This window comes from Aedes albopictus, chromosome 1, assembly GCF_035046485.1.
Source record: "Aedes albopictus strain Foshan chromosome 1, AalbF5, whole genome shotgun sequence".
NCBI classification, from domain to species: Eukaryota; Metazoa; Arthropoda; class Insecta; order Diptera; family Culicidae; genus Aedes; species Aedes albopictus.
In genome coordinates, this window is record NC_085136.1 from 151,981,334 (window position 1) to 151,994,096 (window position 12,763).

A 12,763-nucleotide genomic window follows, 5' to 3' on the forward strand; every position below is an offset into this window, starting at 1 on the left:
CAAGAATAGTTTTAAAAAAAAGTTTCCCCTTTTTTCTTTTTGTCAATTGTTTTTTTTGTAGTATGGTCCATGTATTTAGTTAGGTTCAGGTCAATTTGTCAGTTATTCAAAGTAGATCTCCAATATGTAGTCAATAAGTCAATTAAGTCATTCTGATCTGTTCTATCATAGCAGCTTTAGTCTTTGCTTTATTGAAGTGTAGTTTTATTGGAAATATGCTGAATATCGTTATTAAACGAGACGTCTGGAACTGTGTCCTGCTAGTTGTTCCGTCATGCACATACGTCATGTCTTAATAATGCCAAGGAGATTAACGAAAACACGTGTGTTCGGTCAGATGTCCATTGCGTAGAAAGTCAAGGAAAATAGGTTTCTTTATTGTCAGTTGTTATGTAAGCCTCGCTTGAAGCACTTCCCGTGAGAACCCTGTCATCTGTACACCAACTAATCTGTATCTTCGTACACAGCTAAATACTATACTGTCAACCAGCGAAAAGCCTATGGGTAAATATAAAAAAAAAATGAATAATAATGCTGTCTAGCGCGTTGTTTTCTATCGGCCACTATTTTAGTCTAGTCCCAACTGCAAGCTTTTTTCCAATCTTATCGTCAATTGTCTTCTAGATACCCCACGGAATTGATGAGTAGTGAGTTCAATGCAGAGATCCCCCCCCCCTCACACTCCCAAATTGTGGTAGGCCCCCGCTAAACCTGCAAACCAGACCCACCCCCAGCCAAAAGCCCAAAAGTTCTAGCAGATGTGGACAAACCGGTGCTCAACGTGCTCTCCCATCGTGGCAACATCAAATATGTGGACTGTACAACAATAGTAGTATTAATGAAATGAATACTAAGAATTTAGGCCGACACTCGAAGTGACGAACTTTACAGTGCTAGTTGAGTAAATACACGAAAGATGGGTAACAACAAATGTGCACAAACAGATGCATAACGATATGCATGTAAAAAAAGGCCGCAACTATCCATGATGAATTTACAATAATTACAACGTCAATATAATGGAACAGACTCACCGAATTTAGCTCCAAAATGCCCCCTAGACGATGGTATTGTTCACTCTATGTAGTCACGCGTTGTACAAAATGAACCTGAAATGACAAGAAGACAGTGGGCCGCCAAACTCAACAAAATGGCGGCCCGCAAATTTTAGTATTCTGTTTATAGCATTGTTGAGCATCATAGAGAGCATAATTTATATTCAGTTTTAAATATAGTTTCTTGTTACTATGCTAAGAAATAGAGAGATTCAAAAATTTTTTTTTTCTACCTGCACCAGCGAACTTCTTGAGTGAACAGCATTCAACATCTAAAATTTAGATTCTAAATTGTTCATTCACTAATGCGATTTTCTTATCACCCTGCCCTGTCTTAACTAGAAGATATAAGTAATGCAGAGACATCCCACATGCACTCTTGCATTACATAATAAGGTTGGACCCTGCTGCAATCAATGTCGTTATGCTATCCACTCCTGAGTTTATAGTTGCTATAAAAATAATTTCGAAGAAGTGAAAAAGAATAGTACGAATCTACTTGTTAAAAAAATGCTGCTACTATTACTATTACTACTACTCCTACTACTACTACTAACTACTACTACTAATACTACTATCAAAAGTGCAATGAGTGATCGTTGGCTTCCCAGTCTTGTTAGTAGTTAGAGGGTTAGTATAGACTGGTAATAAGCCCTGTCGGTTCCCCCAGCACTGCGCGTAATCAACTGTTGTTAGATCATGCGACAGCGATTAAGCGTATGCTGGAGGCATGACAAATCAAGCGTCTAAATTAAAGTCAATAAAGCAATGGTATGATTATTCAGATTCTATTTTAGTTTAATTTTGTAAAGAAATGCTTTAATTCAAAACCTAGTTACTTTCAAATACTATTCCATTTACTATTTCACTAATTTTCGTTACTATATTTAATTTAGCTAATCTATAATTATAAGACTAAAATTGAAATTATTTAAACACATTTTCACTATATGACGACGCTTGATAAGCCATCGTCAAACCCATCACTCTTGGACAGGGAGCAATCTGAAAAATCGGTTGATTTGAACTAGAATTTAATTGTGTTTACTATTTATTTTTCTGCGTGATAGTAGGCAGTTCTCAGTAGTGTGATTGCGCGGGAATTCATACAATCCAGCTTGCTCCGCTTTTTATAGATGGGACACACGATACCTTCCCACCATTCCTTCGGTAAACCTGCTCCCAAATCTTGGTAATGACCCAGAGAAGTGCTCTCACCAGTGCTGCTCCATCATATTTTAGAAGCTCGCTTGGTAGCTGGTCTGCTCCAGCCAGCGGCTTTGTTGTTTATCAACTGACCAACCTCCTCTTCAATCTTTTCGAGGTCAGGGGCCGGACGTCTTTCATCTTCTACACGCGTACACCTAGACCTTTAACCACGCCACCTCCGGAGCTTGCAACGTCACCATTAAGGTGCTCATCGTTGTGCTGTCGCTATTTCTCGACCACCTCACGCTCGCTTGAGAGAAGACTGCCATGCTTGTCTCAGCACATGCTGGCTTGTGGCACAAAACCTTTGCGTGAGCGGTTCAGCTCTCGTAGAACTTCCATGAGACCTTAGCGCGATACAGCTGTTCCATCGCTTCGCGATCTCGTTCTTCCTGCAGGCGCTACTTCCTCCGGAAGACTGACCACTGTCTGTTCCGCACCTGTCTATAACGCGCCTCATTCGCTCTCGCACGGTGTTGCAGCGTTCTCGCCCATGCTGCATTGTTCTTGTTTTTTAGCTGTTCATATTCGCCGTCGTACCAGTCGTTTCTGTGATTCGGGGTCGCGAAGCCAATGGTACAGCCGAGATACTACCTATGGCGGACGGATGTCCCTCCAGCCATCTTCAAGTATAGCTGCGCAAAGCTACTCTTCCGTTGGTAGGGCCACTGCTAACTGCTGCGCGTAGTCTTGAGCCACTTCTACGTTCTGCAGCCGCTCGATGTTGAGCCGCAGCGTTCGACTCCGACGCGTGCTACCGTCGAAAGTATACAGTGACTAAATGGCGATCAGAATTTTTATTCGTGCAGCGGTATGTGCGGACATTGGTTATATCCGAGAAGAATAGACCGTCGATTAGAACATGGTCGGTTTGGTTTTCTGTTTGATGGTAGGGTGATCTCCAGGTGGCTTTATGGATATCTTTGCGTAGGAAGAAAGTGCTTCGGCCTACCATACCACGGGAAGCTGCAAAGTGTTAATCGATATTGTTCGTGCAGTTGTAAATCGGAATTTTTGACGAGCGAAAATTGATTTTACCCCTAAACCGTGCGTCGTACGTACGTCGAGCAAAGTGCACTTGAAAGAGGACCAGATCCGCTGCCCAGCGCACTACGTCTGACGTTAGGTTTCACGTATGGATTTGAAGAAAAATCTATTGTCGCGTGCGGGGAAACTTCGGGTTTCAACCGCGATGGCGCGATGACAATATCATTCGATACGGCGTGCAGGCTTTATCACCCGGTTACAAGCCTGTACATTGCCTCCCTTGTTACCTGCACGTTGATTTCGCCGACAACGATTTTCACGTCAGGCGACAAACAATCATCGTTTGTTTGCTCTGACTGCGCTAGAACGCTTTTTTCTCGTCATAAGCGCACGTTGATGGTGCTGTAGTTGAAGAAACAGTTTGTTTTCGTCTTTTTCCCGCTTTTCTATACTTTCTATCCAGTCCAACGAAGTTCCTGCAGCGCCGCGATGTCGAAGTTGCGGGGATGAAATTATTCTGTCGCATCCTGTAAAACTAAGTGACCTGCCATTCCATGTTCCAATTTTCCAATCGTAGTCCTTTTTTCGTCGCGTGGGTCTTTGCCAATTTTATGGAGTCTCCTATGTTATTCGTAATGGGATTTTTTACGGGTGGGTCATTTGGCCTACGCCAACACTCCTGTCTCGCCAGAGGACCATCGTGTCAATTTTGCTTAGCGTACCAACTAACACTGACTGGGTCGACCACGTTGACCACACGCCAGAAATAACGCTGTTTGAGCCGCCCCTCCTTGATGAACAGACGTTTGGGACGTACCTCTTCACTCTAGCTGAAGTCAAAAGGACAACAGTATCCAGGCTGCAGTACCAGAGCTAAGCTCACATCTCTTTACTGGCGGTCTTTGTCATCACTTGAGTCGTGGAAGCATGAGGTAGGAACTTGTGAGGACTAGAGCTATGCTGGTCGCACTCCTTGTCGACTCTCCCCGTCCAAGGTTGGGGTAGAGGGTAGGGTAGACAGGAGGGTAGATAATAGGATAGAGTGTAGAGTGGAGGTTATGGTAGGGGTTATGGTGGAGAGTCGGATGAAGAAATGAGATGAGATAAGATTTTCAGGACCTTCATGAATTCTTTCCGGGATTTATATTTGCATGTATACGGTGCATCGTAACCGTAACATATGTATAGCTTTAGATCATCCGCATATGACAGCCGTGGACCTTCAATCACCGAGTTAACATCGTTGAAGAAAAGGAGAAAAATCAACGGTTCCAGATGGCTGCCTTGTGGAATGCCGGACGTAGTAGCAAACGATGGCGATTGGAAGTCGCCAATGACGACGGACAGAGTGCGATCGGTAGGAAACGTATGAAGGCATTGCAGAAGGCTACCGTGTATTCCGAGCCAATCGAGTTTGGCAACAGCGATACAATGATTTAGTTTATCGAAGAATGCAGTTAAATCGGTGTAAATTGCATCTGTTTGAGCGTGTTCGGACATAGTCTCGTAGATGTACGAGTTTCAACACAACGAATTTGTAGCTGTTGAGCGGCCCGGTATCAGTCCATAATGATCGGTGCTGGTATACGGTTTGCAGTGAGCGGGTAAGGGTTTCATAGTTACAATCTCAAACCACGATAGTTACTAAGGGCCTGTCCATAAACTACGTAGACTCTTAGAGGGGGACGGCGGGGTCTGGCCAAAGACTACGCTTCATACAAATTTCGAAAATTTTGTATGGACAAAAGTCTACGAGGGGGGAGTGGGGTGGGTTTCTGAGATGACCAAAAATGAGTCTACGTAGTTTATGGACAGCGCCTAACCTCGCATCTGTAGCCTTTCTTATGCACATGCGTGTGAGTTTTCAGTAGGATGAAAAAATGCCGGAAGAATTAGAAAGGCTTAAGGCATTCCTCTCGAGATTCTTCCCAGGATTCTTTCAAATGTTACTTCCGAAATCCCTGTAGAGATTCTTCCTAGGATCTCTTCATTAATTTCTGCAGCGATTGCTTTAGAAAATCCCGAGAGAATTCTTTTAGATATTCTAGTCGGCATTCCTCCCAAGATTCCTTTCGGGATTTTCATTAAAAAAAAACCTCAGAGTTTTCTGATGTAGAGGAACATGACAGAATAAATATTTCTGCCTAGATATGTTCAGGCATTTTTTGGTGCTCGCGCCGGAATTCCTGATGGAATTCTTTCTTTCCGGGATTTCTTCTATAACTATTGCAGAAATTCCTCTTCAGCTTCCAGCCGGAATTCCTGCCGTGATTCCATTAAGAATTCCATCAGATATTCTCCACGGGATTTCTTCATGAATTTCTGACGGGATTACTTCACGGATTTTTCCTGGTATTCTTTCAAAGATTTATGCTAAGATATATTTAGAGAATTCTAGTAGAATTCTTTTTGATATACGTGCCGGGATTCCTGCTGGTATTCCTTGTAAGATTCCAGGATGTTTTCAAGGATTCTTCTGGGCATTCCTGCCGGAATTTCTTCTGTAATTGTTTCAGGGATTCCTGTCGAGCTTCCAGCCGAGATTCTTCTCAGGATTTCTCCAGATGTTCCTCCCAGAATTCCTGTAGAGAATCCTCTCGTGATTTCTACAGAGATTGCGTTTGAAAATCTTTTCTATGAAAACTTTCAAAGGTTGTAGAGCCGTTCCCTACTTTGATAGTTACGTTACGTAGTTTATGAAGAATCTCTGAGTGACTTCGACAGAGGAAGAGAGAGTATTAGAACAGAGCGTGAGTTAGAGCTAATGACAGTGGGAGAGGTACAGAAAAACATAGATAAATAGTTATTTTGATACATCTAGGTATCTCTAGTAAGGGCACGTCCATAAATTACGTCACGCTTTTAGGGGGAGGGGGGGGGTTCAGAAAAGTGTGACGACCCTTACAAAAATTTTAGAGGTCTCATACAAAAAGTGTGACATAGGGGGGAGGGGGGGTTGAAAATGGGCCATTTTGCGTGACGTAATTTATGGACGTTCCCTAATCAAGAATATTTTTTGTATTCTTCTTGAGTCTTTCTTTCACTCATTATTGGTACATTGTATATGGGTCAGAATACAAGAAGATTATAAAAGTTGTCCTAAAATAGAGCTTGAAAAAATGTTAAACTTGTTTTCCCAACTACACCACAAATTTCTATTTTTTTTTTTTCGTGAAATCATGTTTATTTACTCGGAGCTTAACTGTTGATAAAAAATTATTATGAAATTTTAAATTGTGAGACACTTTGGGCGTTAACGAGTTTACAATTCGAGTCTTTCTCGTACTTCGTAAGTATGTATGTTTTTTTTTTTGCCTATGCCTGTGTACTCTGTTTGTATGTCTCGCAAATTTATTTATTGCTGACGAAGGCTGAAATCTTCAACTCTACCCTTGTTGAATAATTCACATCAACTCTGTGACTTCCACCTGGTTCTAATAGCTGCCAGTGCCTATCAAACTAAGTCAGTAGATACCAGTCAGTCGTTCTACGTTCTTCCACAGCCGGAAATTAAAGATTAAAAAGGTAACACAATCTTTCTTTCACTTTCCTGTGTAGGTACTTACTTTTCAGTACTTTGCGCGCCTCAAAATTCAACCCGCCATTCATTCTCTCGTTCTTCGGTGGCTGCTGGTTGATCTTGCGAGATTTCTGCGTGATGGATGGTGTACGACGGCCACCGCCAGGAAGTTAATACATTTTTCATAAGTCACACTGATCCGTACGGGATGAATAAGAACAAGATAAACATCCGTGGGCCGTCTCCATTGTAAAACGTGCAATTTCCTTCATTTCCTCCGTGTTCGTAGTCATCGTCGTCCCGCCGAAAAGACACCCTCCGCCAGATATATCTACCTTCGCTGCTCGTTAAGCACTTTGTCACCCGAATGATCTCTTTATTATGTGTTGTTGCTGTTTATTTACAGAGTGCAACTGCAATAAGCACGCACGGCGCTGTCGGTTCAACATGGAGCTCTTCAAGATGTCGGGTCGGATCTCGGGCGGTGTTTGCCTCAACTGTAGACACGCAACCACCGGTCGCCACTGCCACTACTGCCGCGAGGGACACTACCGGGACGCCAGCAAACCAATCACGCACCGGAAGGTCTGCAAACGTGAGTAATAAAAACTGATAATACATTTAAGATAATTTCTAACGATTAAATATGAATCCAATCTTTAACTTATGAAATGATAGTTCGATGAATGACTGATGAATTCGGTTTTCAGAGCAACCTTACTGATAACGGATTCTTTGTAGATCTTCAGAGTTTCGAGAGGTGACTCTATTCTTACTAATGTTCAACACGCCACAACATAATTTTGTTTTAAACTGGTAACTTTATGTTTTAAGGTATTAGATTTAACGTTTCAGAATTTTACGCTTCGCTTCAAAATCACAATAAATTTTCAATCTCAATTCATTCCATCCTAGATAGTGGTAATTGAAAAAGCGTTTATACCATCCATAAGCGCCGGAATTTCCTCAAGCAGAAACCCTTCCGAGATTAATCCTATCAATCCGAGATTAATCCTATCAACATGTCGACTTCCACACCACACTCGTTTCACGGCCAGGAAGATTTAATATTTGCAAACTCATTGTGGTTGATGGAATTCCTCCTGCAGCGCAGAGCAGTCCGTTGAACGGCAGAAGCGAGAAGGTCACTTGAGAGGAAATTGTGAACTAAGTCGTAAATGTGAAAATGATAGCAAGCCAGGGAAATTCGTCGGGTTCAAATTCTCTTGGGATGGAAGGAACGGGGAAAAGTAACGACGAAAGACATCCAAAAAGATTAAATTTGTCACGAAAGTATTTTCGTCTTCCATGATGGGTGGGAGGGGGCCGTAGTAAAGTGCAAATAAAATTCTCGCTTGAAGAAACGTGGGTTCACATTATGAGGAATGATGATATTCTTTTCAATTAACTTCACTTCAAAGCAATATTCCTAAATGGATAATATTTATCCAGAAATATTCGCCACTACACCAACTGCACAAAGACATTAAATGCCAACTGTACCATCAGTGATTTATATCAATTGGATCTAATGGGTGCGAGTCATATATCTGGCGAGGAAGTACACACGGCACATTCCCGGCGGTCAGTCGTCTCGACTAACTTTCCTTCGAGACGATGCCATAATTCATACGTATTAAGTGTGAAATAATCTACTCATCAGTTTTACTGCGAATGGTTGGCAACAAAACTGCAATAACTCTTGGATGATTCGTAATGGACTCGATGCAGAATATTTTCTTTGAAGTGTGAAGAGAAGCAATATTAAATTTCAAATGCTTCGTATATTAATTAGCCAAATATAATGAACTAATTTATTGATCGCAAAAGGCGCCAATATTCACTAGACTTGATAATAAGAAACTGAAAATTAGTCAGAATAATAATAAAAAAAATATGTGGAAAACATTTCTCAAAGTAAACACATAAAAATGTACAATTATTTGATGCCCGACATTCTTGCAACACACTCTGCCATCCTCTGCCAAATAAGTCCACTACGCTAATGAAGCTTAAGACCGCGTTCTACGTAATTTTATACGGTAAAGTTACATGGGCTGCACAACCATGAGTCGAGAAGAAGAGCGTCCAACATAGCTCTGATCCTCACAAGTTCCTACCTCATGCTTCCACGGATCAAGCGATGACAAATACCGCCAGCTAAGAGTTGTGTGATTAGCTGGTAGTGTAGCCTGAGCGAGCACTGTTGTCCTTCAGCTATATAGAGGAGGTACGTCCCGAGTGTCTGTTCACCAAAAGGAGGTGTAGCTCAAACGGCGTATGTTTTGGCATCCAGCGGCAGAGTATGAAACGCTGTATCGCGTCAGCTATACCTAAGGAGGCAGCCCCTTCAGCGTGATGTAGGCAGCGCGGCCTCGGTAAGCTAGCCTGCTGGAAACCTTCAAAGACCAAGCAATTGTAGAGTAAACGGGCAACAGACCCGGCAACGAATGAGGGACAAGGATTAGAAAGTCGGGCCTTGGAACGTGAGAATTATGAATGAACCCGCACGTATTGGACACCTGGTTCATGAACCGCAGAATGTCGGCGTTAGTGTGGCAGCTATTCAGGAGATATGCTGACTCAAAACCAGATAACGCAAATTCCGAGCGGTGGATTCCATCGCCAACACTCCATTTTTAAGTACCACTATAGCGGCAGCGATAAGGCAGAACGTGAAGTTGGCTTCACAGTGATCGAAAAGCAGATGAAGCGAGTTATTCGGCTTCCAGATAAGCGACCGGATTATTCAACTACAGCCTGATCAGCATCTATACGCCAACGAACGACAACCCCGATGACATGAAAGATGAGTTCTTTGAGAGCTTTGATAAGGTATACGGAGAGTGCCCAAAACAAGATATCAAAATAGTCATCAGAGATGTAAATGCGCAGATTGGCAGAGAAAGTATCTTTCGATCTGTCATTGGAACGGAAAGCCTTGATTCCGATACCAACGATAATGGTCTGCGTCTTGTAATATTCGCTGCTGCAAGAGGGATGGCAATCAGCTGTAATTAGTTCGACGGGCGACATTTTTCGGACGTCGTAAATGTGAGGTCCTACAGAGGCCCGGACATTAACTCGGATCATTATCTTGTTTCAATATCCAACACTGGTTAGCCGAAGGGGTTATAGCACAGTACCATCAGAAGCTGAACGAGAGGATAGGAGAGACACACGCATCTGGAAATGTCAACAGTTAATGTTTTTTTTTTGCATGAAGCAGTGACAACAACAGTGCAAGAGGTGATAGGTACCGCTCAGCGACGCTAATGTAATGATTGGTTTCGACGAGGAGTGTCAACGAGTGACGAACGAAAAGAATACCGCCAGAAGTCGATTGCTAGTGGCCGCAGAAAAAAAACGACAGCACAAAGAGAGTGTGATTGCTGAAACGCAGGAAAGTATGGACAGGAACGATATGCGGAGGTTTTATGCAACTGTCAATGCTGTGCGGCACAAGACTGCGCCAGTACCCGCCATGTGCAATGACCGGGAAGGAAATTGCTGACAGACAAAACAATGGTGGCAGCCAGGTGGAAGGAGCACTTCGAAGATTTGTAGAATGCTAGTAGTGAAGGAGCACCCTCCAGGAACAGGATTACCATAATGGATGACAGTCATGCAGTGGAACCACAAACACTGGATGAGGTTAAGATGGCCCTGGGGGAGCCGGATCAAGGATTTCCACAGAGCTTTCTAAGTTGCGCTCCGGTTATCTCGTAGCGTCAAAAGTACATCGGATTGAAACGATTCCATTGTCCACTATAGCTGCAGTGGGTGCGCGATGGAAGACATTTCAGTACTGACCAGGCATCAAATTTTTCCCTCACTCACGTGAGTAACGATCTATCACACAGCGATATTATCCGGATAAAGCAGCCTGTGATATTTTCCTTGCACCCATATCCGATAGAAAAGGCTCTCACTCCGGTTCCTTGGCGTGATAAAAGTATGCTCTCTCCCACTAGTGCTCACTCACAAATCGTTTGTTGACACAGGAGAAAATGGTTGCTAGAGTCTGCACCAACCCACGTTTTCACCCGGTTGACGTCTGAGCAGTTCCATGTTATCTAGATGGCCATGAAAACAAAAAAAAAATAATGTAAACACGGCAGTATTCAACGTCAAAAAAGGGATCTCGTGCATCGGTGGAGACGTTATGTGACTCGGACACGGAGTGAAAAATTTGATGCTTTGTTGTTTATCCGTAAGTGGTGCATGGAGAGAAAGAGAATTATCGCGAGCGCTGGAGTGAGAGACTTTTATTTTTCATCCCATGCAGTGAAAAATCATGATCGCGGAGGTGGATAAATCCGAGGAATCCGATCACGTGAGTGAGAAATTTGATGCCTGGTACTGACACATGGAAGTTGCGCTGCAAGATCGTCGCGTTACCTAAACTTCCGCATCAGAAGGCCTCAATCAATTGGAACCATATTTGTGTGTGTGTTTTTTTTTTATTCTTCGTGTCGACTGTGGGTATTACAACCAGCAGAGGAGGTATTTTCGGCCTTGAAAGTCTTTTAACGGCAGCTAAAAAGGGCATTGCATTGTAACCCGATGGTTTTGGTTATCTATTTACAGACTACAATGCAATAGCTGTTTTTGCTGCCGTTAAAAGACTGCCAAGGCCGAAAATACCCCTTCTGCCGTTTGTGTTTTTTAATCCCACGAGTTGATAGCACTTCTCCATTTGTCATACAGCCGCGCATCGCTAAGTGTATTCTTTGGAACACAACTTCTATTGCTACAGTCGATGGAGACTATTGAGCGTCTCGTGGATACGATATTCCTAGCGTTTCATAGCGAACTTTACGCATCCTTTGATTTTTTTAGGCAATTATCTAGGAAATTTCTTCACCAATTCCATTAGGAGTTTATTTGGCTTTTTTATTTCATTGACAAATCCTTGGAAATGTTTTCTCGGGAGTTCATTCACCAATTTTTTAGCAGTCTTTCAAACATTGTTTATTTTTTGTCAGTAATTCTATTAATATTTCCTTTTTAAAATTCTCAAACTATTTTTAGTGAAGCCTTTGGTATTTCATTCGACAATGACTGGAACCTTTCTCGCATTTTTTTGGAACTGTCTTTGGCAAACCATTCTACTATTTTGTTTTTTTTTTGGATTTTTTGGACTTTCATTATCTTTGCCAATTCCTTAGAAAACTCCTTCGGAATATCTTTTATAAATCGCGTCTATAATTTTAATGAAAATTCTTTATACAATTTTGTTCAGTAATTATGTAAAGAATTCCTATGGCAGATGATTTCGGAATACCTTCGTAATTCCGATGTTACTTGCATTTATTTTATTACAAATTTATTTGTTTTATTTTTTGAAAATGTTTGAGGTAATTTTTATAGAATATATTTTGGTAACTTATTGTGAAATTGGATTAGGTCAATTTCTTTAAAAAAGCCTAAATATTTTCTTCAAAAATTCCTCTAGTAATTCGTATATGAATTCTTTTGGCAACTACTTCGAAAGTTCTAAGTTAATTTTCAATGATTTTTTTTTCCGGTAACTTCTATGGAAATATGTCATTGAATTTTTCGTGAATTTTATATGATTTTCTTTGAGCAAGCCCAGTTGAGAATGTCTAAATATCCAATTTATCAATTTTCAGAAGCAATTAATAGAAATACAATTAAATCATAAAGAATTACGAAAGTAATCACGATAAAATTACCAGAGAAATTTGCAAAATATATGAAAAAGAAGTTGCTGAAATAATTTCAGAGGAATAGTCATTGAAATAATAGAAAAAAATCAAAAGAAATCGCTGATTAAATTACAATGATATTATTGCAGATGTTAAAAAAAGACACAACCATGCCTAAGGAATCCTCAAAGAAATGGCCATATTGATCTATAGAAAACGGAGTCGTGGGTTCGAATCCCACCAGAACGCGATTTTTCCACAAATTCATCTCTCAATCTGTCACTAGGGATCAATCTGTCACTAGGGATTTGTCTAGGATT

General features: G+C 41.5%; 1 protein-coding gene across 1 annotated transcript in view; it reads left to right on the forward strand.

Moving 5' to 3' along the window:
• Nucleotides 1-12,763, forward strand: part of LOC109425357 (netrin-B-like) — a 193,767-nt gene that overhangs the window by 97,313 nt on the left and 83,691 nt on the right. The window contains exon 2 of the mRNA XM_062845598.1: nt 7,178-7,366. Coding sequence (XP_062701582.1) covers nt 7,178-7,366 — 189 coding nt within the window. The remainder of the gene's footprint in view (nt 1-7,177; nt 7,367-12,763) is intronic.